This window comes from Cydia pomonella, chromosome 20 (genome assembly GCF_033807575.1).
Source record: "Cydia pomonella isolate Wapato2018A chromosome 20, ilCydPomo1, whole genome shotgun sequence".
Lineage (NCBI taxonomy): Eukaryota > Metazoa > Arthropoda > Insecta > Lepidoptera > Tortricidae > Cydia > Cydia pomonella.
In genome coordinates this window covers 7,806,742-7,834,583 of record NC_084722.1, presented here as the reverse complement: position 1 = coordinate 7,834,583, position 27,842 = coordinate 7,806,742, and the positions used below count along the sequence as shown (strand labels likewise).

Genomic DNA, 27,842 nt, shown 5'->3' with positions numbered 1-27,842 from the left:
CGTCCAAAAGAGAGGTACGGGCACTGTGAATGTCATCTTGCTTAGTGTGGTAGGGCACAGCACAACGGATGTCATTCTAGATCTAGAGCAGAGCCTAACTGGGGAAGTACCTCCACCATACAGAAAACCGTTGCCAAATAGGACTAAACCCTACTCATAGTGTTGTGATCCTGCCGGTGAGTAAGGTTGCCAGAGTTCAACGAGGGTGCGGGGTGTTAGGGTCGGCATGTAACACCTCTGGAGTTCATAGGCTAAGGTAACCGCTTACCATCAGACGGGCCGTATGCCTGTTTGCCACTGACGTAGTATAAAAAAACACGATATGACGTCGTAGCGTGCCACGACATGACGTCGTAACATTACACGACGTCGCAACGTTACACGACGTCGCAATATGACACGACGTCGTAAAATTACACGACGTCGCAACATGATACGACGTCGCAACATGACGCGACGTCGCATCGTGCCACGACACGACACCGTATCGTGTAATTATTTTGGCACTTGCACCCTGGTGGCAAATGACCGGAACGCCATGTTCCGTGATGAGTAAAGACGTAAAAATAATAATAAATTCGCCATTAATCTAGATTTAATTTTTTGAATGTTCCCGCTAATTCCTCGATCGTATTAACACCAGGCCTCTTCTTCTCGTCGGATACTTTCTTACAACCATCTAACAAGTATTGCAATGTTTTCCCGCTTCGGAACTCCTTTTGATACAAGTCTGTAACACAACAAAATACAATCATGAACTTCTTTAAAACGACATGCATCCAGGGTAGGGATAATCAGCATACCCTGGAGTTTTGGGTGAGGGATTGTTTATGCCAAATAAATATAAAATATTATATAAATAAGTATTACTTCCTTTTTTCTAGCAACATTGAAGTATGGATTGTATGAGTAAGCTTGGGGAGTTTCTGGCTGTGTTAGTACATAATTAGAGCGCTGTTTTCTGTGGCGCGATCCTGGAATTACCTACCTATCAGCCTCACATGGCTTGGGTATTGGGTACGATGGCAACTTTTATGCGAATTTTAATATTAGAAAATATAATAAACAGAAAAGCTATTGATTTAATGAATTATATAATGATAAACTTGTTATAAGACCAACCCGCTTATCCTAATTTCAAGTAGAATACACGAATCGAAAGGAACTAATGCAAGTTGATGAGGAACAACAGTCTAACTGACCTTTGAATTCATCCATACTATAATCTTCACCTCCGTAGTCCTTAGGCAAATATATCTTTGGCAAAAATTTGTGAAGATCCTCTAAAGTTTCGTGTACCATCAGTCTTTCTAGTAACTTTGGTTTAATAAATTGCTTAAAAAAATTATATATCTGTCGTCCGATGGAAGGAACATTTAGTACGTGGATGCTAAATACTCTGAACCCGGATCCTTCCTGAAACACAATAAATTTTATTTGTCTAAATTAAAAAAGGCTTGTTCTATAGCTATATTTTAAATTAAGTATAAAATAATGAATATCCTTATGGTTGACAGCGTGATTCCATTAGTGGATAGCCCACTGTCACCTCTTTTGCTAGAAACTATATTGAAACAAAATAATACTGAAGGTGGTAACTATTGGGACTATGGCCAGAACTGTGGCATGTATGTTAAATCGTCCTTTAAAAATAATAAAAGTAGATATCATATATCTCTTATTCGAATAGGAGCCGCTAGCGCATGCCAACTCTAAGGGCAGTTGGTCATTGACGCCTCGAGGAATTGATCCCGGGGCTATAACCGCGAAATTCGAAGTTCGTCAATTGCGGGCATTTTTCTCTGTCACTCTACGTCTTAGTGAGAGTAAATGAAAAAGATCCCCGCAATTTGCGAATTTCGGTTTTGGCGGTAGGGCCCCAGTACTGCCGTGATGGTGTAGCCAAGAGGTCCAGGGCGTTAATCGCGTAAGTTAGAGGGCCATCAATTTCAGTTTGTAATTTATATAATAGTAGCGTAAATACTTCAAAAAACACAAATTAAAAATAATTAATAAAATAATTTATTTGTTTCCGGAGCTGTAATGCAAATCGGTTTACGAATGTATTATGTACGTATGTAACCGTATGGTTACCGGTGTTTTGTGTGACTGGAGCATAGTTTAAAACTATACATTTAATATGTTAATGAATATTCGTCAAGATATCATAATTGTCGATGGTCAAACACCACTAAAATTATTGATTTTACTATGAGGTCGCTTATGTCGATTGGCGCTTACGTCGCGTGGCTCCGCGTTAGAATTGGAGCATCGCGTCGTTATAGTAGCATAAGCGCCAACCGCCATAAGGTACCTTTACCAATGGAACACAAAAAGGTACTTACTTGAAACATTTGCGCAGCCCTCTGCACCACCATGGGGTTGATTCTCAAGAAATGGCCCAAAGTAATATTCTTGAGGTCCAGGAGCCATATTTCACCGAGCATGTAATCGTATTTCACTCTTAAGTCGCCAACCTGAAATTTTTTGAATATTGTTACTTTCTGAAATAACACAAAATCAAAGGTTAGTGTAACCGCCAGAGGACACCCTGGAGTCAGCTCTCAGCGATAACTCAGTTTAATATTTATTTACGGAGCCTGCTGGTTCGGAAATCCAATTCCTCCCACGGTGGGACGTAGTTGGAGCGTCAAACAAACACCACTTAATTAGATTCTTATTTATTTAGCACTAGCACACACTTAGTCTAGACCTTAGGCACCAAACTTAAGCACTAAAACACTAACACTATAGGCACTTTCACTATAACGTTATTCTAGTACTTACTAAGGTAAAATAACTAAGCGGTCCACGTAACTAGCACTAAAACCACTATTACCACTAATACTGATCACAACTTTAGGGCACTTTCACTTTTTCCTCACTTTTCCTTTTTGTTTTCCGATCGCTTGAACTGAACTGACTGTACTAACTCACTGTCGGCAGGCCGTATCTCGCCTGCTTATATAGGGCGAATACGAGGTCTCGAAAGTAACTCCAGATAATTCGAGAACGGCCTCGTTACGTGGACTTCTCTTTCTTGTGCTATCTCTTTCTCGCATTGGGCGTAGAACTTTCCCCGTATTTAACCACCTTTTCGGGTTTATCTCGGGAACCCTGAGGTTTTCAGTGATGAGCCGTACCTTTTTAGAAAGAATTTACGAAGATCTACCCTATTATACTAGTTTCAGCTGAAAATATTCATAAATATAAGAATTATCTCTATCGATAGTTCAACTCCATACAAAAATAACTTTAAGTCTTAATATCTCGATAATTCTAGGCCCAATGCTTACAATGCTTGTGTCTACGGATAGCTAACCCTATTTTCTATCTATACAGGTCACTACGATCCCTGGGGAAAGCCTAACTTGGGAGAAATCAGGTGAAATTGGGTCGCCTCGGCCCGAACATATAAATACCGCGCACCGAGGCCCGCGCCGCTCAGTACGCTTCCGGCTTCCGCAGCGATCGCACCGGCCGCTCACCCGCGGTGATGACGTCACGTAACAAGCTGACACAAAACGCTATTTTCATAGCGACTACAATTTTATCCTGTTTCTAGTCAATCGACCGATAAGTCAATCATACAAAGTGTGCTTGTGTCAACTTATTTCTATCCTATAGCTAGGCACCCGATAGCTATTTTATCTAGTTTTACGCGTTAGGTAATTCTTTCCGGCCCGGGTCTGTACCGTCCGAGTATTCGTCTCGGCAGGGGTCCATGCTGTCCGTAACAGTCTGCCCCCGCTGACGCTCCTGCGACTGCTCCTGTTGCAACGGTAGGACAGCCAACTTTGTGACGGGCCTCCGGAACACGCCTCCTCGGGTTTGCACGTCAGCCGATCGTATTCCACCATCCGGTCCTGGGTACACCTGGGTGACGATGCCGCGTGGCCACACATTGCGCGGCAGATTTCCGTCCACTATTATTACATAGTCGCCCTTCTGGATTGGCCTGACCCTGTTATTTGATGATTGGCGTGGTGCGAGTGTTGGCAGGTACTCCCGTATCCATCTTCGCCAGAAGTGGTCGGCCAAAGCTTGGCTGGCCCGCCAAGTCCTGCGGTCCGCTTCCTCGCACGGTCCGGTCGATGGAGCTCCCGTTGAGCCTCCCAGGAGAAAATGAGCCGGTGTCAACGCTTCCTCATCCCTCGGGTCCACTGAAACATGGGTCAGTGGCCGTGCGTTGACAGTATTTTCTGCCTCTGCCAATATGGTCAGCAACAATTCTTCTTTGGGTGCCTTTGTGTGTAATGTTGCTGTTAGGGCGTTCTTTACGGAGCGTACTAATCTTTCCCAAGCTCCGCCTTGGTTAGGTGCACCGGGTGGAATAAACTTCCATGTGACGTTGTGTTGTACGCCGAACTCTCGAAGTGCTGGTAACCACTCCTTGTAGGCGTTGCGTAGTTCGACGTCCGCTCCCCTGAAGTTCGTTGCATTGTCGCTGTAAATGACTGCGGGCCATCCTCGTCGTGCCGCTAGTCGCCTGAGAGCCATTATCGCCGAGTCCGTTGAGAGACTATGGACGATCTCCAGATGTATGGCTCGCGTCGTTAAGCATGTAAACAATGCAACCCATCTTTTTTCATGCCTTCGTCCGATGGTCACTGTTAATGGGCCAAATAAATCCACTGCCGTGTTTGTGAATGGCCTCTTGTACGGCTGGATTCTAGCCAGCGGTAAGTCTCCCATTGCTGGCACCTTTGGTGGCGCTCTCCTTAACACGCATAGGCGGCACTTGCCAGCCACCATGCGCACCGTTGGCCGTAGGTGAATGATCCAGTAGAGCTGTCGTAGATCATTTACAACTCGTTCATTATTTGCATGTCCAGCTTTCTTATGCGCGCGTTCAATTAATAATCTAATTATTTGATGCCTCCCGTCCAATATGATTGGCTGCTTCTCTAACCCTAGTACTGGCGCTGCGTTGAGCCGTCCTCGCATACGTATCAGTCCGTCTGGGCCTAATACTGGGTCCAATTCATGCAGTCGACTTTTGTGGCCGACTGGTTCGCCCTTAGACAGATTCCGATACTCCTCAGGGAAGCTTGTGCGTTGAGCATATTGGAAAAGTAGATGCTCCGCCTTCTTCCTATGTATGACCTGCAGTGGTTGTCGTTGTCGGTTCCTGAGACAATCGAGAAATTGGAAGACTCGTGCCGTTGCGTTCACCAAACGATTATAGTCCGAGAATCGCTCGATGTCTGGAATCGGCTCCTTGTTAACTTTTGGCTCCTCCTGAGCAGCACAGGCAACCTCCTCATACTCGGGAAGGTCTTCTTCAATATTTGTCTTGACGTTTTCCTGTGGCCATTCTTCCTCAGGGCGCTTAAGAAAGTCTGGTCCTTGGTACCATCGGCTTTCGAAGGTCACTTGTCGATCTTTATCCGGGCGGGTAGCTTCATCCGCCGGATTTTCTTTTGTGGGAACCCAGCGCCATTGTTTTGGTATTGTCAGTTCCGCTATTTCACCTAAGCGGTTGGCTACATAGGCGCTGTATCGTTTTGCGTCGTTGCGGACCCAGTGTAGCACCGTCCTTGAGTCTGTCCACATGATGACCTGATCTGGTGTCAGACGGTGCTCCTCCCGGATGGTCTGCTGTAGCCTTGACCCGATGAGCGCCGACTGAAGTTCCATGCGTGGTATGCTGAGTTGCCTCGTTGGCCCAACCTTACTTTTTGCCGCGATTAGGCTCACTTGGGCCTCCCCGCCATTTGAGGCTACTCGCCAGTATGCCACGCATGCGTATGCTTTGGTGCTGGCGTCCACGAACACGTGTAGTTCCCTTCTCGCCACTGCCCCCGTTGAAAGATAGCATCTTGGTATCCTGAGCTTCGCGACGCTATCCAGAGCTCGCAGCCAGGCCTCGAAGTCACGCTTATCCTCTTCTGGCAGTGGAGAGTCCCAGTCCAGCTTCTTGGCCCACAGATTTTGCAGCTGAACTTTTGCTGTTATAGTATAGTGGCTTAACAGCCCCAGCGGGTCATATACTGACATCACGGCCGATAACATTTGCCTCTTCGTAGGCGTCTGTATCATTTCCTTCACTTCGGCCGGTACCCTTATCATTGTTGTGTTGAAACCCAACTGGTCGGTTTCAGGGTTCCAGTACATCCCAAGGATCTTATTTTCCTTGCCTTTGCCGAGCTGTGCCGGTGTACTTGCGTGTAACTCCGTCGGGATCTGCTGGAGTAGCTTCACACTGTTTGAAGTCCACCCTCGTAACTGGAACCCTCCCTTGGCGTGAGACGACGCGACTTGCGTAGCACGATGTAAGAGTTCCTTCTCATCCGGGTAGCTGGCTACGTAATCGTCCATGTAATGATTACGTGTGATGTCTTCCACAGCATCCGGGAACTCATCAGCGTTGTCCATAGCGTTTCTATTTCTGACGCTATGGGCCAGGAATGGTGAGCTTGCTGCACCAAAAAGCATGCTCGTCATTTTATAAAATTGCGGATTCCCTGTCCGGCGGTCCCCTCTCCAAATGAACATTTGTGACGGTTGATCCTCGGCCCTCATTTTTACTTGGAGGAACATTTCCTGTAGATCCGCCACAACTGCAAATTGCCCTTCGCGGAACCGAAAGAGAATCCCTATAATTGACTGTAGTAGATCCGGTCCTTCTAAAAGAAAATCGTTTAGGCATTTCCCTTGAACGCGACACGCAGCGTCGAAGACTAGCCTTATCTTTCCCGGTTTATTCGGATTAGTTACCGCAAAATGCGGCAACACCCACGCTATCTTGCTATCTGGCGGCTCCTGCAGTGGCTCGGCGTACTTTTTCTTTAATAAATTATCAATTTGTTCCTTGTAACTCTCAGCGAATGCCGGATCCCGATCCATCTTTCTCTCGATACTCCTTAACCGACACATTGCAGTTTGTATGGTCGGTGGCATTCGTGGTTCGTCGTCCCGCCATAGCTGACCTACTTCATAGCGTGGTCCATTGTCGTTGATTTTCTTTATTGTTCTGTCCAAAATATCCATGGCCCTTTGGACTTGCGGATCCACCTTTGTAACGTTTTTTATTCCCAGCGAATCTATGTTGAAATAATCTCGTAGCATGGAGTCTAGGTTCTCATCCCTCTCGCGGCAGTGCAGCATCAGGTGTTCCTCGCCCTCCTTGGGAATAACCAGCCGTGGTTTTCCCCCGAAGATCACCCAGCCAAGCCCAGTTAGCACTGCCGCTGGCTCGTCCAGACCCCTGACGATTGCTTCCTGTGGTAGTAGCACAGGCCATTGGTCGATGCCGATAAGCAGTTTAGGTATAGCCTCTTCATAGCACGCAGTCGGTATATTTTTGAAGTGTTCCAGCTCCATGATTTTCTTACTCATCCGTTGCGTGCGTAGGCCTATACGTCGTACCGTCGTGAAGACGAGATCGTATGCGGTTTCCAAGCCCTTTCCGCGTACGCGCACCTTCACCTGTCTGCTTATTTCAGGCTCCGCTTCCATATTGCTTACGCCTGCGAGACATAGCGGCGTGGCAGGTCCCGTAGCTCCTACGGTGCCCGCTACGTCTGTCTGAATCAGGCTTATAGTGCACCCGTCGTCCAACATAGCGTAGGTGTCCACCTTCCCCTTAGGACCCTCTACGGTGACGGGAACCATTTTGAGGAACACCGTGGTTGTGTTATTCACATACTCCGTAGTGTTCGTAACAGTGTCCGGCTCTTGTGCTATAACCGCCGGCGTATGTCCGGACCCTAGGCTGGCGGTGGGCTGCGAAGAGGGCGCGGCCGCGCGGGACACTGGTGGCGGCCGGCGTTCACGCGTCACTTCCTGCGCCTTTCCCTCGTGCAGCAACTTATGATGCCTAAAAGTGCATCCGTCGATTCCACAAGGTTTGTCATGGCACTTAGTCTTTCTATGCTTGCTGTTTAGGCATCTGAAGCATATTGTGTTACTCCTGGCCCAGTCCCATCTAGCTCCTATGTCCATGGCCAAGATCCGCTTGCACTCCGGGGTTCTGTGGCCACCGCCGCAACATAGGCAGGGTACACGCCGCGCCTCGGCGTTACCCGTCGTATATGCCTGCTCGGCGTGGTACTGCGCCTGCTGTGGACGTCTACTTCCCTGGACTCGTTGGCTCGTCGTTGATGGGCGGGCAGTTTCCTTCGCTGCCGTTTCCCTCCTCTTCATATTGCTTGTAGGTAGCCGAGCGTGTGAGAACTCTAACTCGGCGTCGCTTTCCTCGATGAGAAAATCCGCCATGAGCATAAGCTCACATTTACCATTCTTTATATTTTCTCGGGCATATGCACACCATCTGCTTCGTAAGTGGGGACTCAGACGATCGGTTATTTCTCTTACCAACAAAGGATTGTTACTGTAATTTTTACTATCCAGTTCACACAAGGTGCTTACTATATTGACGACTTTTGTAGCAAAGTTATTTAAATCTATGGCACTAGGACCCACAGGCGGCAGACGTTTAAGCTCTTCTAGCGCTTTATCGACTAAAAGGTCAATCCTTCCAAAGTTCTTTTTCAACAATTTCATTATTAAATCTGGCTGTGTCGACGTTGATAATAGATGTTGCACGCATTGGCGTGCATCCCCACGTAAACAATTTCGAAGCCTTGCCATGTTTTCGAATGCACTAAAATTGTAGCGTCGAGTTGACTCGCTGTAGGCATTATAAAACAATAACCACTCGTTCGGGTTTCCCGAGAAAGGTGGCAGCTCGTAGCATTGTTTTGGCGGCGTTGTGCGTACGGCGTCCCTTAATTGGTCGGCGAGCCTATTAAATGCAGTAGCCGCGTCACTCGGCGGCGGCTCTACCGACGACCTTAGTTTGGTATGAGGAGTGAACGGCGTTGACGCGAAGTAATCCCTTTGTGGTTCAGTTCGTGACTCCATGTACTCGTTGCGTGGTCGCGACGGCCCCATTTCTGGCTCTAAGGGCGACGGCGCACGGTACTCGTATTGTGATCGTCGCGGCGGCTCTACCGGTGACGGCGCCCGATATTCATTGCGCAGTCTGCGCGGCGGCGATCTATCCCCTTTCCGTGGCTGGCGCGGCGGCGATCGGTACTCAGCTCGCGGCCCGCGCGGCGGCGATCGGGCGCGCTCGGCCCGTGTCGGCACGGGTAGCGTCTCTACGCGAACGCGAGGCGGGTCGTCGTGGGGGCGATGCGGCGTCTCGACGATCTCTCCAATGTCATTAAGCCACTCGCTGATTCGGCTCTCGGGTTCGGCTCGTACTCGTCGCTTGGGGCTACTCCCGCGTGATGATGCCACGGAGGTGTCCGAAAGTGACCCATATTCGTTAACCACGACGTTAAGACGGTGCTTATATTCTATGTCAAGCATCTCGCGTTCCAGAGCGAGCTCCCTGAGCTTCAGTTCCAGTTTCTTTTTTTCTTTTATATATTGAAGCTCTTTTATTTTGCTTGAACATAGACTGCTGATGTGTGAACCCCTTGATGATGCAGATTTGACCGACGACTCTTCATTCCGTGCGTTTTTCTTAGGCGAGGATGCTGGAGGTAGGGGTGTGGTGCGCGGAGGTTCTTGCCTCTCCTCCGCCGCCCTACTCTCCCCCTCGGAAATGGGCGACATTCTCCTTGACTGCGCGCTCAATTGTTCGCGCTCGGCGCGGCGTCGCTCAATCCGCCGTTGATTAAACCGCTCGATCACAGACGGTGAACGCGGAGGCCCCTTGTGGACAGTTATCTTCACGGCCTTTGTCAGTGGTACCTCGGCCTTAGCCTTCCCTAGTACCGGCGGCGAAGATTTGGAACCCGCCTCTGCTTCCTCGTCGATGGCCTTTGACCCGGTGCCCTCGACGTCCTCGCGGTGTTCCCCCCTAGATGGAGGGCTAGCCGTCGACTCCCTTCCGGTAGCCGTCGTTAACGGCCTCCCGGTGCGCTGGCTAGACCCTCCCGACGTGTCCGTTGCCCGCTCCGCGACCTCTGATACGCGACCCGTGGTATCCGTGGAGGTCGTACGTTCCCGCTCGTTCCTGGTGCGGTCCGACTGCGATCTTGTTGTAACTCCCATTTTCGAGTTACTTCCCGACATTATTAACACTTCACAACACAGTTCACAACACAGTTCACTGCACGGTTCGTCAGTCACACACAATATTCACACAACACAGTTTCCACTGTTCAGTATTAGTCCAATAAGAATCTAATTAGACACTCACTGTACTCACTGAAACTTACTAGGTCCCACTGAATTTCAGGATCCGGCTCGAAGGACCAAAACTGTAACCGCCAGAGGACACCCTGGAGTCAGCTCTCAGCGATAACTCAGTTTAATATTTATTTACGGAGCCTGCTGGTTCGGAAATCCAATTCCTCCCACGGTGGGACGTAGTTGGAGCGTCAAACAAACACCACTTAATTAGATTCTTATTTATTTAGCACTAGCACACACTTAGTCTAGACCTTAGGCACCAAACTTAAGCACTAAAACACTAACACTATAGGCACTTTCACTATAACGTTATTCTAGTACTTACTAAGGTAAAATAACTAAGCGGTCCACGTAACTAGCACTAAAACCACTATTACCACTAATACTGATCACAACTTTAGGGCACTTTCACTTTTTCCTCACTTTTCCTTTTTGTTTTCCGATCGCTTGAACTGAACTGACTGTACTAACTCACTGTCGGCAGGCCGTATCTCGCCTGCTTATATAGGGCGAATACGAGGTCTCGAAAGTAACTCCAGATAATTCGAGAACGGCCTCGTTACGTGGACTTCTCTTTCTTGTGCTATCTCTTTCTCGCATTGGGCGTAGAACTTTCCCCGTATTTAACCACCTTTTCGGGTTTATCTCGGGAACCCTGAGGTTTTCAGTGATGAGCCGTACCTTTTTAGAAAGAATTTACGAAGATCTACCCTATTATACTAGTTTCAGCTGAAAATATTCATAAATATAAGAATTATCTCTATCGATAGTTCAACTCCATACAAAAATAACTTTAAGTCTTAATATCTCGATAATTCTAGGCCCAATGCTTACAATGCTTGTGTCTACGGATAGCTAACCCTATTTTCTATCTATACAGGTCACTACGATCCCTGGGGAAAGCCTAACTTGGGAGAAATCAGGTGAAATTGGGTCGCCTCGGCCCGAACATATAAATACCGCGCACCGAGGCCCGCGCCGCTCAGTACGCTTCCGGCTTCCGCAGCGATCGCACCGGCCGCTCACCCGCGGTGATGACGTCACGTAACAAGCTGACACAAAACGCTATTTTCATAGCGACTACAATTTTATCCTGTTTCTAGTCAATCGACCGATAAGTCAATCATACAAAGTGTGCTTGTGTCAACTTATTTCTATCCTATAGCTAGGCACCCGATAGCTATTTTATCTAGTTTTACGCGTTAGGTAATTCTTTCCGGCCCGGGTCTGTACCGTCCGAGTATTCGTCTCGGCAGGGGTCCATGCTGTCCGTAACAGTTAGTTTAGGCTGTAATTAACACATTTTCATAGGTTTTATAAAAAATGAACGACTTTATTATTTTCATAAAAAAGATTTCAGGAAGCTATGTATCACTACTTTGTTTTAACTCAAAACGTCTCATTAATGACGCGACGTCACAACTGTCACAAGTGATCATGATGTACGAAACATATTGCCGCTCGAAAAAAAATTAATTATGCTCTGGTAGTGAAGACTAAACTAAAAAATCTTTCAGCATTGGTTTATAGCACTAAAACCTACGTCTAGTTTAAGTTTGAAGTTATATCAAAAAACACACTGTATATAAATCAGTTCTTTGAATAAAAGATAAAATTTAAAATATATAAAATAACCTTAGAATCTGTACAGTATTAACAGAACAAATGAACATTTTTTTATCCGGAAATTTGCTACCAATAAAATTTTGTTTCCCACTGCAAACAAGTAAAATAAAAATGGAACCAAAGGAGCTGGTGTGATTATAGTAGCGCTAAATAGGCACAAGGCGCACGATTTGCAGAAAATATCCAGCATCTACTAAAACTACACGAAACTAAATGAAAAAAAAAAACTAAAATGAATAAAACTAAATGAAACCAAAATTGACTTGATTCCTTTTACGCAAAGCAAAATAAATTTTGAACATAAGGAAACCAAATACGAGATCTCTTGATTCTAATAGTTTAATAAACATGTAAGGTTTCACATTTACAAACTTTGTTGTTTCAAGTACTAAACTATTTGCCGAGTTAATTTGCGGCCCGATTCGAATTTTACGATACGTTAAATGTTACAGATCCATATCGTATCTAGACCTAATATTTGATATTTGAAATTGGGCCATGTGTCATGTCTTAAAATTATGCGCATATATTAGAATAATAAGGTAAATGACGTCCGATATTACTGTGACAGTCTATAAGGAAAAATAATTCAGATTTTATCGTGTAAACAAAAAATATGAGAACAGAAAAACCCACCCACACGAGTACATTCGCACCTACCTTTTATTTTCTACTAGGGCCCAGCCATACAAATGAAAAATCTAAAATATTCCACTGAAATTTTAACCTAATGTGTAGGAATTACAGTTAATTTTACGTTGTTTGAAAAATTTACGAAATAATGCAAAAGCGACTCTGTTCCAATTGAATATGATATTATAAATTTCCTCGAACTGAAGAAGTACTATAGGAGGATATTGGCAACTGTAATGGGACTAAAGCTCTATTTTCCTAGGATAGCGGTGCCGTCATGTAGCAGCCGTCTCCATACTAAATACATAATACGGCTAAATATAAATGGAGTAGTTTTTGTATGGAAACGGCCGCTATAAGGGTGTTTATTTAGTCACCTGCAATAATTTACGGGGTTAGTATGTAGGTCATACTGAGCAACTTTTACTATGGGACCAACCCCGAAATCGGGAAAAAAATTTGCTGTTTCATACTTTTTCGCGGCCTGACCTTGACTTTCTATGGAAGAGTAATTTTTTTTTCGCGATTCCGGGTTAGACCCATAGTAAAAGTTGGTCAACCTATATATTCAGCCCGTAAATTATTGTAGGTGACTAAAAACACCCTGTATAACGGCACCGCTGTCCTAGGAAACCAGAGTTTAACTAACTTAATTATCTACTAGCAAATCTTGTTCATTTCTGTCCCTTTCTAACAAACAAATGTCAAAGTGACGGAAAAGGACAAAGGGTTATTAAAGGCATTTATGAATAAGGCCATAATTCACGGTTCTGGAAAACCTGCACTCCGTCCCTTTCTTCTTTTTAGTAAAATTTTGGTTATTTTTAGGGATCCTCCCTCCCTTCTAGTTTCGATATATCCGTCTGTCCGAAAGAGCTTTACTGCGTGATCGTTAGTGCTAGAAAACTGCAATTTGGCATGGATATAAAAACCAATTAAGTCGACAAGGTGGTAAAAAAAGGATCAAAAGTCTGTCTTAAACGAAAAAGGTAAAAATAAAACAAATAAATTATTAGGGCCTAAAGAAATGAATAAAACCTGAATTATAATTGAAAGATACAGTTTCTTTTAGAACCGTCCCAATATAACTAAAAAACGAAAATAGCGAAATGTACACTATCATAAATTGTGACCGCGGCCGGCAAAGCGTCCCACTTTGTCGCTTGCCATAAGGACGCCCCGACAGGGTATTCGTAAAAAGATACAAGCAAATCTCGTCCTTGTGGTAAGCGACAAAGTGAGACGTTTTGCCGGCCGCGCCCGCGGTCTACCAAACCGAACTTATTATACGAACCGTATTATACCGAATTATTTGACAAAGAGCCCAGAGAGGTCCAACAGATAATATCGGCTATAGTCTGTTTTTATTACTATGAAGTACTACTACCCAAAGGAAACAGTAAGGAACGCACATTTGTTTTTTTTTTTAAATAGAATATGAATGACGTAATTTTAAGTCATTCTCAAAAAATATGTCTGCGGTCTAGTTGCTGAGACCCATATAAAACCAACGTAACCGCAGACATATATTCATAGAATTACCCTTTATGATGCCCCTTAAAAATGGTTATACATACCATGTAAGAATTTCTGAAGATCTCTTCAATTTTAAAAGAGCTTGGATTAGAATCAACGAACATTAATGTGGTAATTCTTTTTCCTTCATATAATTTTGTTGATATGGCTTGACGACTGAAATAATATTAAAAAACATTGAAATGTATCCTACACCTAGGATAACAGGGTAGTAAACCACACTAATACCAAAAAGTCCAACTTTCACATAAATACTTGACATTAATTATTTTTCTTTGATTAAAAAAACAGTTTCTCGATTAAAATTACAATGACTACAGATTTTTTAAAATAATGTTTAGGTACATTATGTACTATCTATAAAATTAGTAGAAAGTTTAGCAAATATTATGGTAAATAAATGATATATCATTCAGGAATAATAAAAAAAAAGCTTACTTAAAGGTAAACAAATCTTGATTTCCAGTCAAAACTTCTATTCTACTTTGAATCAGATCCGGAGACATTCCTCTGTATTTGTAAAACCTATCGATTTTACTTTTGACCTTCTCCCGAGATCCTTTAGCCATTATAAGCATCTTGACTATAACCTCAGATTCTGAAAATTCATTTAAACATAAGTTAAAACCATTTGAAAATGTCACCCTTGATTCTAAGATACATGCATTTGCCCGACTATCCGAAAGCGATAATATCTATACTAGTATACATGTACACGGTCGGCAATGCGCTCATAGTAGATATTCAAATAGAAATACATTTATTTTCCAAATTGACGTGACATGAATTATTAGTAAGTAATTAAACCCTCCCTACAACACAACCCTACGCGACAACATTTCAATCCTCACCACTTAGATGGTTGGCAGTCCTCAACTGTGCGTTTCTCCAGGAACTTTCTGCCTCGCACAGCTAAACTGTGGAATGAACTGTCGTCTGCGGTATCTGGACCGATACGACCTTCAAACCTTCAAGAAAAGAGCGTACTCACATCTTAAAGGCCGGCAACGCACTTACAACCCCTCTGGTGTTGCAGGTGTCCATGGGCAGTGGTAATCGCTTACCATCAGGTTATCCGTCTGCTCGTTTGCCTCCTCTATCATAAAAAAAATAATTATAGAGTATTATATGTACAACCGCTTCTTAGAGCAAACAATAGCCCTCACACTAGGTCGATCCCGTGTCGTGAGGACTTCGGGGCATTAAATTATGTGTGTGTTAAATAGTGCGCCGAATTCGCGCCAGCCACAACATCATCATGAAAATAATAGAGGACAGGCTGGACTCTCCCTATTTGCTACGCTGCAGTCGGCCAGATGTGCCGTACTTAGCTTATAAGATTAACGTTTATAGATGTAGAAATATTCCTAGATTTAAGTACTAATACGAATTTAGAATTTATTTTTACCAACCAAGTTATGAGTGTAATATACTCGAAATAAATGATTTATTTATTATATTTTTTTGTATTTAAAAAGCGTAACTTCCTGATAAAGCATAACTTACCTATTCCAGCTTCAACCAGATGCGGTTGTCTCTGAAACCAGTCCATGATTGCTTCGACATCTTCTTCTAAACCTTTTTCAGTAAAACCCAATTCTTTTAATATTGTTTTTCTTTCTTCCGCGCTGTATGGAAATATACTTATTTGTTCCATCTGGAAAAAAGTCATATGCAAATTGGACAGTGTTTTATAAACCCCAAATGTCATGTTACTTATTTAATACATCAAAATTGTATTAATGTAAAAAAGTTTCTAAGTTTTAAGTGCGGTATTTCTATCACTTTTCTGTTTATTATCGCAATCTGTTTATGGGCAGCTACTCTCGCATTATATTGCAAATTATTTTGTTTCGTTAATTCATTTACCCACCAAAAATGTTTTTATTTTATTGTGTTTAGTTATATAGGTATGTACCTACTTTTTTGTTAAAAGATAAGTGTGCGCTCACAGCTAAAATGTATTTTGCATGAAAAAAGAAAGTTCTCATGTAAGTAAGATCTTTAAACCTAATTCCATAATAGCTGGAATAGGACCAATCAAATTTAAGTATTTTTGTCAACAAAGCTAAACGCCACGCTTACTTAGGCCATTCAGCAAGCTTCGTCGCTTAAAGACGTTACTCGACTGAAAAGCTCTATAGTATATCACGTTTGTATACAATACTATTTTGGTAAAACAGGTAAGCGATGAATAAAATAATAATATATAAAAATTAAATAAAAAATACAGTTTACCTTATTTTTTACGGTCGTAACGTCCAATCATCGGCGCACTGGGTGTAGTTTTGAGAAAAAGTTTAAAATGACCCATGATCTCGTATTGAAACCGGTTTGGCAAACTGGTCAAGTTTTGACATATGAATAGGAAATAAAAAAGCTAAACAACATATATCAACTTGCAACAGCAACTGCAAACAGTATATAAACTGTACAAAAGAGTGTTTAATGGATTATAACGATAAAAATGGATGATATCATAGTAAGGTACTGATCTGAATTAGCTAAGACAAGGAGTGAAACACATATACTTAGATTTCAGATTTCCATTGATATCTCCATACAGGTTTATATTCTGTAAGCCAAATATGGCGTTACAAGATAATTTATGAAAACATCGAAAAATCATTGTGAAATAATTCTTAATCGATAAATTAACGTTTTTCCCTGACAGGCAGGTACCTACTTTTCCTTAAATCGGTCAGGTGTAAGAAACTTCGTAAATAAAGTAAAAGTTTTAAGATGTTTTGTCTGATGAATTAGGTATACCATGTAAGGACGTGGACGAGAAAAAAAATGAAATAAAATAACATTTGAAACTTTTTAATTACAAAAATACAATAAATTTATTCCACAAACACCGTAAATCTTATTTAATAACTAAATAATTTTAAACCCCGAATGTGTTTTTTTCCTAAAGGCCGACTTTTATGAGATAAACCTATCTAAGCACCACCAAACAGCTTATGTTGGTACATATAACAAAATCCTCCAAAGAAAATAACAAGTAATATACCTAATCAAGCAATCCTTTTTCGACATTAATGGCTACATGTAAACAAACCAACACAAAAAATTAATGCACAAAACACACAGTTAAGAATAAGTTTAGATTGATCCAATCGAAAGTCAATCTGACATTGAAATTCCCGAGCCGATAAATAAGTGCCATACTAATCTATGTCTAGTTTCTTAAATGTCCCAGACACAATCTCATAGTTATAATCGGCAACAGGCCTCTTCTTTTCATTCGATACATACTTACACGCATTGAGTAGAAATTGTTTCGTTGACTCACTTCGTAGTTCTTTCTCGTACATATCTGTAACATTTAATTTAAGCATTAAATATTACCATAAAGTCAGCTCCACATCACACTCTACTATGATAAAAATATATTAGTCATAAAAAAAAATATTGTGATAAGGTAAGCATTTGACCACAATCTCACCTGATGGTAAGTGCCGATGCAGTCTAGGATGGAACATGCTTACCTAAAAGATGTCTATTCACTCTCAAGTTAAAAAGATCCAAGTTATAGTGGACTGGGAATAGATTTGCAGGAAGTGAATTCCACTCCTTAGCCGTTCGCTTGATAAAGCTGGATGCGTATCGTAGCGTTTACTCAAGTAATTGGTAAAGTCCAAAGTATATACGTATATTTAAAAGTTCTTGTGAGTTATTAGGTACCTTTATATTCTTGCATACTGCAGTCCTCTCCTCCGTAATCTTTTGGCAGATATTGTTTTGGTATAAACTCGTGTAATTCTTCTATACTAGCATGAATTATAACTCGGTCCATGATTTTTGCTTTGACAAATTTTCGAAAAAAACCTATAATTTGTTGTCCTATGCTCGGAAAATTTAAGACGTGGATTGAATTCACTTTGAACCCAAGTCCTTCCTTTAACAAATAAATGTATATTAGTAATTTTAATTAGCATCTTAATAATAGTATTTTAAAAAAAATGTGTAGCTATTAACAATATTTTGGGGATAGTAGCTCAACCTAGGTTGAAACTTAACAAGCTATATTATGTTATTAGTGTTATTACCTAATTGACAAGCTCTTTGTATATAACTTTGTAATGTCTAATTTTGCAAGATTTTTACAGAGCTAGAAATTTCAACATATCAGAAACACATTACACTTAAATACTCTTCTAAGATTTAGATAAGATTGTTTAAAAAACATAATTAATCTCGGTAGCCATATGATTTTCATTTTTTGTAATATGCAATTTTTAAAATATATCACGATACTCTTTTCTTTGATTACCTGGAAAATTTGAGCTGATTTTTGACCCAATATAGGGTTTACCCTTAGGAGATGTCCGAGTGTAGCATTCTTGAGATCAACAACCCAAATGTCACCTCGAAAACAGTCGTATTTTATTCTTAAATCGCTCATCTAAAAAATCACAAATAACTGAATTAGGTACCTTTTCAAAACATTTACACAAATGGCAGTTTATCTGTGTTAATTTGAAATCTAAGTAATTATTTAAATATCATGCTGTGGAAGATGATGGTATTAATAATTCGACATTACTTAAACTGTTCCCCGGCAGAATTTTTCACCTATATGTATACTTTTCGCGTCGAATAATAGTCCCTATTAACTGCCCACTTTTTCAACGGTTGACCATCAAGGAGTACATATCTATTTGAAAAATTCATTAATTGTTTGCTTTATATAAATCATATAATGAAAAAATTGGAAAATAGAGTTCAAATATTACCTACTTGTGTTAATATTTTACTATAACAATGTATGGAATAGGAAAATTTTGGATCTGAGTCTGACTGGGTTAAGGATGACTCACGTTAGAATGGCCCGGGTCCATCCAACATTTGGTTTTCTATAGAAATCATCACGTGATCACCGGTCACCTGTCCTGGCATAGAAAATTAAATGCTGGCCTCCTCGGCCAGGACCCGGGCCGTTCTAGCGTGGGTCATCCTTTAGTAAGAATCACAAACGTATAGAAACGTAACGTATAGAAATAAAACTACCATGTACAGATTCCTGAAGACTTGTTCAGACGAAACAGAACTTTGGTCTGGGTCGTAAAGTTGGATAATCGTAATTCTTCTCCCTTCATACAGTTTCAATATTGCTGCATATCGACTGAAAAATTCACAGATCTACAATAACTTTTACGAATAACGATAATTAAAGTGTGCAAAAGGGAAGCCATCACGTATATGGACCTTTAATATGAAATGAAATGAAATGAAATATTTTATTAATAACAATTGTTACATGTCAAGGTGGAGAGTTTTAAATAGTTAATCAATTACAATAATCTTGCAAATAAAACTAATGCAATAACAATTATTCATATTGTATGTAAATTATATCTATATTCAAATATTATTATATCATATCCATATTCATATAATATATGTAAGTGCGAAAGGGGCAGACTACAAATGAAAAAGCGTAACCAGTTATGAGCTTCACAGCAGCTGTTTGAATGTACCAAAACGTAAGGTCAGTGGGCTGGAAAATACGAAAAGCTGTATTAAAGGGATACGATACGTGAATCGATCTTGGAATATTCTGTTACAAAAGCAAATAATTCAATACTTCCTATGACACTTAACATCGATCCGATTTTGGTCGCACGTTTGATATTTGACAGGCAATCTTAAGAGCCACACCTACCCACCAGTCCGCCGTCAGTCTCTGGTCCTATCGGGCGGCCGGCCTGCCGTCCCAGGCCAATAACGTCTACACACATAAGCGATAAATGTCTGCTGCCAATGGCCTGCTGCTGCCTCTGCGACTACACATTAACAGTTGAGAGTCGTCAGTTTTTGCCCCAAGACCACTGACTGGCCGATATCTGTCGTCGGTGACCGGAATAGTCAAATGGCCACACACTCTCGGTTCGTATTAGTCGTCAGGCCGGAGCCTGAAATGGAACTCTTAGTGTGTGACCTTTTGCGATTAACTGACAGACTAATATCATCAGGCAAACTGGCAATCTGTGGGCCCCTTAATAGTGTAAATTAACTCATCCAAGATTTTTGACGTGCTCATTACTTATTATTTTTTTTATTACAAGCTCTTAAGTATTTAATAACATTTTTTGGTTGTCGGTGTCATTGTCACTGCTATTCATCGACGCCCATTATTTACAAAACAATTGGTTAACATGTAAATTTATGTGAAGGTCAATAACGTTCAAAATGAATTAATGATATTGGTAGGCATTTTTAAAAAGATTAAAGAGAACGTCTAATCTAACTCTGCACTGTTCGCAGAGTATGTATGGTAAGCGACAGAGTATGGAGGCACCACGATAAACGTCAAGTTCTTATCAAAATATTTATGACTTTGACGTTAGAGGACCATTTTTTCTATAGATCATAAAATCTCCACGTTAACCATTACGCACCTGTGTTCCAATCTTGCAATAAGTAATAATACGCATGTGAGGGGATAATTAATCATTTGAAATGCAAATGAAAACGGCATGAAATTATACATATTTTTGAAAGATACTCAAGTGAGTCTTCGCCCCCGTAGCTTTATTTGACGTTCATAAGCGCATTGTAATATGCCTAGTTGGAAAAAAAACTATCTTTATCTTTACATCTCATAGTCATCCAAAGGATCTCTACGTATTGGCTTCGGCTCAGCGCACGACTCCCAAAAGTCCGCAACACCATTGTTCCAAATATAATAGTTTTCTATATGTCGGCAGCCGATCGTAAAATCCGCCAGATCATGAAATTCCTAGGCAGTCAACAGTTTCTGGACAGTTTTTCCTGGCCCAAAACAGGTATTTCTGCCCTACCTAATTCTCAATTGTCTGTACCCTGTACCTAACAAATAACTACTACCTACCAGAGAAGGTATAGATTGTGTAATGTTTTTAAAATGTATAACTGACAAATCTGCGCGTTATCATCGATAATACGAACTATAGACATTTTAAACAGTCACGTAATATAGGTATCAATTTATATTGGCTATCTCTTTCAAAAACTATTGGCCATGAATTTGATGAATACTAAATGTTACTTTTCAAGCTAACCTTTTACGATGTTTATCAAAACAATAAACTTACTGGGTAACCCAAAGATCCTGGTTGCTAGACAAGGCTTGAATCCTGCTCTGAATCAACTCCGGTGCCAATCCTCTATATTTGTAGAAATTGTCAATTCTACGTTTCGCTTTCTCTCGAGAGCCTTTAGCCACTAACAGAAAAGTTCTTACAACATCCGGATCTATAAATGAAAACTTAGTTATGTAAATCTTTAGAAGGTAGGTACGTTACTGCTGAGTGCAGCAACAGTGGTTAATGCAAATTTTCTTCTAATTTTGTCTCTTTTTAGTAGACACAAATGCTAAAGTGACGGACAAAGACAAAATAATTAAACGCCCTGTAAAATATTCACCTATTCCAGCATCCACCAAATGCGGTTGTTTCTGGAACCAATCCATGATGGCGTCCACGTCTTCCTTCAGACCTTCTTCAGAGCATTCCAGGTTTTTTTCTATGGTGCGCGGAAATAGTTTGTGCGCCATCTGATATTATTTGTAAGAATCAAGAAAACTACAAATGTAGGTATATAGTTTTAAGATACTAAGTATAAGTAGGTAGCTGATAAAGTTGAGATATGGACCTTTAGTTACGTATGGATGCTAACGAATGTGTAAAATGCCAAGGTAGGTTCACTGTGTTAATGCAAAATTTAAAGGTGCTTAAATGTGTAGCTATTGCGCCGCCAGCCGTGTCTGTAAATAAAGAGACAATAGAATTAGTTCCTTTTTATTTTACACCGATTTATTTTACAAATTTTATACAATTAAACTTTCATTAATTTGAAATATAATTATGTGTTGTTTAATGCCGAGTGTCTGATTCAATCGTTACAAATTGATATACTTAGGATATAAAGAGACAATAAAATCGAATGAACTTAGAATAAACTTAAAAGTGTAAAAATTACTGCCTTCGGTAAGAATTGAACTCACGGGCTCTGGTCAAGTCTCACCCAAGGCAGTATTTTTATTTCCACTTTTAATTTTATTCTAAGCTTAATAATAGCGTCGTTCGCAGACGTTTCTGCTTTTTAAAAATTAATTTCGAATGAACTTATTCTCCAATCATTTCATTTCACCTTTGTCCCAATTCTCAATTGGTTACACATTGAAAGTAATAAAAAAAAGTTATTGTTCTTTTAATTAACAATGATTGACTGTTTTCAGAATGATTTATTATCATACCCCGGACAGATGGGTATGTTTATTAATTTATTATCATCGCTACTTTTGAGATACTAATACAATTGTAAATTTTGAAATGCTTACCTCTACCCGTAGTTACGCGTAGCCTCTCGTGCCAATCACTGCACTGTACAATAAATCTTCTGTGACAAGCTTAAGAGAAACATAATTGTATTGTCGAGTAGATTTTTTGTGTATCTACAACATAGGTACCTGATTTTTTGCTTTAAGAATTTTGATTGCGATGTCCAAGTTCCCCTAAACGATATCAAAATAAAATATACAAACATTTTGGAGAACATTGAAGAAATAAATAAGACTTATACGTATAGTTTTACTATCATGTTACAATCGTGTTAGGTACTTTAAAAACTACTGAAATCGCTACAGCTACCTATGCCAATATAATTTAAAGAGTTCTTTCAGTTTCTTCCGGGGTTTGTCATTAGATCTTGATTGGCTTGATGATAATTGGACTACTTAACTGAAATGTATATATCTTCTCTATCAAACAGAAATATCCAACAAAAAGAAAGCCTCCTTTTTTGAAGTCAGTTGAAAATGCTCTTTGATCACTGAACACCATGTACTTAGTAATTTACCTACGCCCCAGAAACCACAATATAGCATAATTCTTAACCAATAATATTATATGTAGTTACATACCATCATAACCATCATGATACAATCAGTATTTTGCGGTAATATTATACTTTATTCGAATATCAATTAAGTATACTAACTAAAGAGTAGGACTTATCCGGTCGCGCCTAGGGTTGCCATATCGCCTCTTAGCCAAGCTACTTCTATCTCAGGTAGTCTGTACTGTCGGTAGTGACTCAGCCTACGAAGCTGCCGAGGTCCAGGCTTCGAATCCTGGTATGGGCATTTATTTGTGTTTATCACAAATATTTGTTCCTGAGCTATGGATGTTTTCTATGTATATATGTATTTCTATATAACTATACATATATTATATAGAAAAAATCATCTGTTTGTGACCTGGGTTCTGGCAGAAAACCAGTGCTTTACTCGGAAGAGTGAAGAGTATCACTGAGCCGTGACCCTTTTGTCATGCTGCAACACACACCTCTACGTATGTACATAGGTAGGTACTTTTATGAAATATTCCATTTTGTATGTGTGTTTATTTCTATTTTAAACTACCCAGTATTATTATTATTATTTTTTCAAATATTTACACGGCATTAGGTACAGCATATGCCAATACACCGAATAATTAGACTATACAAATACAAAGCATATGTAAAATAACATACAGATATTCATTAAAAATCAAATGCAAGTGCTGGAAAGCCTATCATCCATCATCCCACAGGACCTCAGACATTCCTGGCACACACTCGCCCACTGCATTATATCACTGTTAAAATGGAAATCCACGATTAGGATGCCAACAACTACAAGCCATCCTGTAGGTAGGTATGTACTCATTAGCCAACTTATAAAGTGTGAAGGGATGTAACGTAAAGCTAACAATAAAAAGAAACGGTTAAGTGCGTGTCGGGTCACGCATCATAGAGGGTTCTGTAGCTTCATACGATATTAAAAAAAGCCATTAGGGCAACAATAGGGCAACACTTTGGAGTGGCTGTGAAGTCACCGAGAGGTGAGTCTGCGGTAGCCAGGTCCCGTTAATCCGTCCAGCTGGCCGCTGGCGATATGAGATTTTATACTTCCAATCTGGAGCATAGGTCCCATTCTTGCGACTCCACTTTGGCCGGCCCGTCAAGGCAAGCACAGAGGTGAGGGCCAGATGAAAGGGCCCTCTGGAATAGGGGTCCTTGGTGTCGCCGTAATGACTTTATTATTGACAATATAATGATCAGAATACTATACATGTAACGAAGACAACATTATTATTATTAGTGTCTCGTTCCAACGAATAGCCACGTTAGATACGAATAAATGATGACTCGCGCTAGAACGATCCGGGCCTGGGACGAGGCTTCTGACAATTCTTTTTCTAAAACTGAAGTGTCGGGCGCCCCGGCCCGAGCCTTGGACCTAGGGAGAAAATAGACAAGGAGAGCCAATAAGTAGTAGTAATCATCTTTACAATAGATATAAACAATAATGTAGACAATAAATATCTTTGCATTCAGGCAAGCCATAAGCAGGCCATTTTTTTTTTAAATTTATTGTTTATAATAAACACATACATGGACAACAATCAAAATTTCGCCAAACTGCATAACAGTTTGTTGGCGGTCATAACAGTTTGTTGGCGGTAATATGTTTATACTTACAAGATTTTACGTAAATTCTGGAACTCAATTTTGGCAATTTCTGGTAGAGAATGCCTCGTGGCATTAAGTCCGCCTTTTGTACTATAAGATTGTTTTCTTTTGTGCAATAGCCAATAAAGATTAAATAAATAAATAAATAAATGAGGTTCTTTAGAGTGCAGGTTCTGTCCAAACGCTGCTTAGCACGCTCTATGGAACCTTTCAGTGTTGGCCGAACGTTAATTAGAATTGACCATTAACAATTAAAAATTGAACCGTAAACCGTAACAGACGGTTACTGTTTACGATTCAATTTGTAATGGTTAATGGTCAATGCGAATTAACGTTCGGCCAACACTGGAACCCTTGTTGTTAATGATCAGGCGTTCTAAATACTCTCGATCTCTTCTTCTTCTTCTTTCCGTGCTGTTCCATGCTGGGGTCTAAGGCTCGAACCATTTTCTTCCACTGACTCCGGCCCGAGCAGTTAGGGTAAGCTCCTCCCACCTCATCTCCAATACACCCAACTCTTGCTCCACGGAACGGCGCCAAGTAAATTTAGGGCGATCATGTTTTCGTTTCGTGCTCTCGATCTAAATTTAAAAAAAAATGAGTTGTTCGCTTTTTTTTTTCAAACAAAAAGATTCAGTCAAATAAACGTCTTTTTAACGAAAATAAGTGGTTTTTAAGGGTCATTAATAAACTAAAGATAGTGAATAAATTAGAACCAAATTTTTTAAAATTGCTTAATTTATTTCTGGATATACGAGTGTCAACTTTCCAATAAATATTATGAATAAAACAGAAAATTTGTGTATGCCGTAAGCGAAACCTCTAAAAATACAACAAGAATTCACCAAAATCCTTGAAGGTAAAATGATTTTACTTTTTAATCCAATCATCGAGCGCATTTATGGCTTGACTCATTTTTTTCGTATCTTCATAGCCATTCAGAATCCTTACTTCGTGTAATTGGTTGGGATTCAATTCAAGCACTGGATTTGAAGGGAAATTTTACATGTTTGGAGACCTGCGACTACTTGAATAGAAGTAATAGTAAAAGGGTATAGTTACTTGTTAGCTGATTTATACGCGAGTGGACTAGAAAATGGCTTTCAAGGAGTGTAGTCATAAAACGATTATAAGTACCCAATGATGGTGTGACAAAATTATATTACAAAAGCATTTAGCATCAAGGCATTGTTCTAGCTCAAGTGAAGGACACGAGAACCCTCTCGCATCACAAAAGACATTTCACTACCCAGTGAAATGTCTTTTTATGTGATTTAAACCATGCTCTGATTATATTCCAGATAATAACTTAGTGTGAGGCCTGAGTGGACGCTCGAAGCGGAGCGTCCGGCGGGGCGTGCAGCGTGGTGTCGGGCTCAGAAGTAATTTGAGCAGCGTGCGCTAAGGCCGCTCCTATACGTTTGCATTTGTTTAATAGGCATGCTCCACGCCCCGCGCCGCTACACGCCCAACTCGACCGCCCACTCAGACTTTAACCTATGGGTAATTTTGAATATATAGTACTTCAAAAACACCCAAGTAATAATCCAGTACTAGTTAGAGTCTGTTCGGAAAGAGTCGTGGAATGTATGGGGCTCCACTAGGCAACGATATACATAAGTATAAATATGTACATAGAAAACACCCCTGGCTCGGGAATAAATATCTGTGTTCATCACAAATAAATGCCCTTACAGGGATTTGTACCCGGGACCATCGGCTTATAGACAGGGTCTCTATCTCTACCCTTTTTCTTTCTTCCTCGCGTTGTCCCGGCATTTTGCCACGACTCATGGGAGCCTGGGGTCCGCTTGACAACTATCCCAAGATTTTGCGTAGGCACTAGTTTTTACGAAAGCGACTGCTATCTGACCTTCCAACTCAGAGGGTAAACTAGGCCTTGTTGGGATTAGTCCGGTTTCCTCACGATGTTTTCCTTAACCGAAAAGCGACTGGTAAATATCAAATTAATTTCGTACATAAGTTCCGAAAAACTCATTGGTACGAGCCGGGGTTTGAATCTGCGACCTCCGGATTGCAAGTCGCACGCTCTTACTGCTAGGCCACCAGCGTTTTTCTCTATCTCTACCCACTAGGCCAAATATTCAATACGTTAATATGGTTGTCTAAGTATTACCCACAACATAAGCCTTACTCCGCTTTCTGTGGGACTGAGTCAGTTTGTGTAATAACGTCATGTAATATTTATTTGTTTATTATTCACACAATGGTTTTGGATCATTTCTACAATTTTATGTACTACTGTAAATTACACCATTTAACTATCATTCTGATGTCAGTGTCCATTCGAATTAGTCTGTAATACAAACATGTCAATTTCTATAAGTATTTAAATTTCTATTAAAAGTGACCCCTTTCCATTGCTCATGTGTTGACATTTCACCGTTTCCATTGACCTATATGTATTATAAATTAATAAAAGAATTACCTATTTTACAGATAAATAATATCTCCTTGGTATTTATTAACTGCAAAAGTTGTATTTACATACTTAGCTTACTGGTATAGGTAAAATTTGGTCAGGCGTCCATAATAACATTAAATTCATCGACTTCAACCAGACACATTTAAAACGGTCATTTTATGGAAATTATACGTACCAGGATATATTTTGAACAATATGGTTATTTATAAAACTACGTCACGATGGTTACTTAATCAAGCAGACATAATGACAAGGCGGCATATTTAGATGCAAAACTAAAGACTAAGGATTAAGGATTAAGGAAAAGTTTACAAATGCCTGACCTAGGAGTTCCTGTGTTTCAGGCAGAAAAGGATAATATTAATTAATCAGTAAGTATTCACTTAAATATAATTATAAATAGTACACAATAAAAATCTTATCACCTTAACAAAATAACTTATTTAGGTATTCAATATCGAAGTATAGTACCTAAGTAATCATTTTACGACTATTAGTAACTTCTCTGTATCATCGTATGTCATATTTTGAAGTCGTAGAATATTCCTACAACCAGCAGAGCTAAGTGGATATAAGTCTAGTTTTGCATTTAACCTGTTGTACAAATATGAGCCCAAAAAGAAAAAAAAATGTAGATGAAATTACGTGCTTTCTTTGTACGGTTTGAATACATATAATATCTATGCGCCTTTTTTACTATATTCAGTGTTGAAAGGAATTTTGGTGAGCCGCTTTAGTGTTGTGCTTAATTTAATTAGTTGACGAACAGTTAGTACTTCACATGATTTATAAAGCAGTTCAGTGGGGTATAAGAATAGTCTGTAAGTAGCTACCTTTAGTACAGCTCTCTGGGCTCTTTCTAGGTTTAGTAGAGTTGTTTTACCTGTACCACCCCAGGAAGAAATACAGTAACTTAGTATCGATTGACATAGTGAAAAGTATA

General features: G+C 40.4%; 2 protein-coding genes across 4 annotated transcripts; both read right to left on the bottom strand.

Moving 5' to 3' along the window:
• Positions 1–577: 577 nt before the first annotated feature.
• On the bottom strand, positions 578–16,396 carry LOC133529402 (uncharacterized). Of its 2 annotated transcripts, XM_061867110.1 has the most exons (7): positions 16,186–16,396; positions 15,454–15,604; positions 14,386–14,545; positions 13,989–14,103; positions 2,346–2,477; positions 1,203–1,416; positions 578–730 (listed from the first exon to the last, which is right to left on the bottom strand). In XM_061867110.1, the coding sequence occupies exons 2-7, from the start codon at positions 15,602–15,604 to the stop codon at positions 585–587; spliced, it is 918 nt and encodes a 305-aa protein (XP_061723094.1). In that variant the 5' UTR covers positions 16,186–16,396; the 3' UTR covers positions 578–584. The 2 variants fall into 2 exon arrangements, with proteins under 2 accessions (XP_061723094.1, XP_061723093.1); XM_061867109.1 differs by lacking the exon at positions 16,186–16,396 and having other exon boundaries at positions 15,454–15,710.
• A 270-nt stretch (positions 16,397–16,666) lies between these two features.
• LOC133529411 (alpha-tocopherol transfer protein-like) lies at positions 16,667–23,107 on the bottom strand. Of its 2 annotated transcripts, XM_061867119.1 has the most exons (7): positions 22,277–23,107; positions 21,361–21,490; positions 21,030–21,189; positions 18,964–19,078; positions 18,227–18,358; positions 17,638–17,851; positions 16,667–17,269 (listed from the first exon to the last, which is right to left on the bottom strand). In XM_061867119.1, exons 2-7 carry the CDS (start codon positions 21,488–21,490, stop codon positions 17,121–17,123), a joined length of 900 nt encoding a protein of 299 aa, XP_061723103.1. In that variant the 5' UTR covers positions 22,277–23,107; the 3' UTR covers positions 16,667–17,120. The 2 variants fall into 2 exon arrangements, with proteins under 2 accessions (XP_061723103.1, XP_061723105.1); XM_061867121.1 differs by lacking the exon at positions 16,667–17,269 and having other exon boundaries at positions 17,722–17,847.
• Positions 23,108–27,842: the final 4,735 nt, after the last annotated feature.

What these genes read in the sequence shown, in the direction of transcription:
- LOC133529402 (XM_061867109.1), bottom strand. Translation starts at nt 15,658, where the DNA reads ATGACATTTGGGGTTTATAAAACACTGTCCAATTTGCATATGACTTTT. An exon ending in TCTTCAGAAATTCTTACATG is followed by an intron (nt 2,478 to 13,988) that starts GTATGTATAACC and finishes AAAAAATTTCAG; the next exon opens with GTTGGCGACTTAAGAGTGAA. An exon ending in TAGTATGGATGAATTCAAAG is followed by an intron (nt 731 to 1,202) that starts GTCAGTTAGACT and finishes GTTGTGTTACAG; the next exon opens with ACTTGTATCAAAAGGAGTTC.
- LOC133529411 (XM_061867119.1), bottom strand. Translation starts at nt 21,490, where the DNA reads ATGGCGCACAAACTATTTCCGCGCACCATAGAAAAAAACCTGGAATGC. An exon ending in CAGGATCTTTGGGTTACCCA is followed by an intron (nt 19,079 to 21,029) that starts GTAAGTTTATTG and finishes TGAATTTTTCAG; the next exon opens with TCGATATGCAGCAATATTGA. An exon ending in TCTTCAGGAATCTGTACATG is followed by an intron (nt 18,359 to 18,963) that starts GTAGTTTTATTT and finishes GTGATTTTTTAG; the next exon opens with ATGAGCGATTTAAGAATAAA.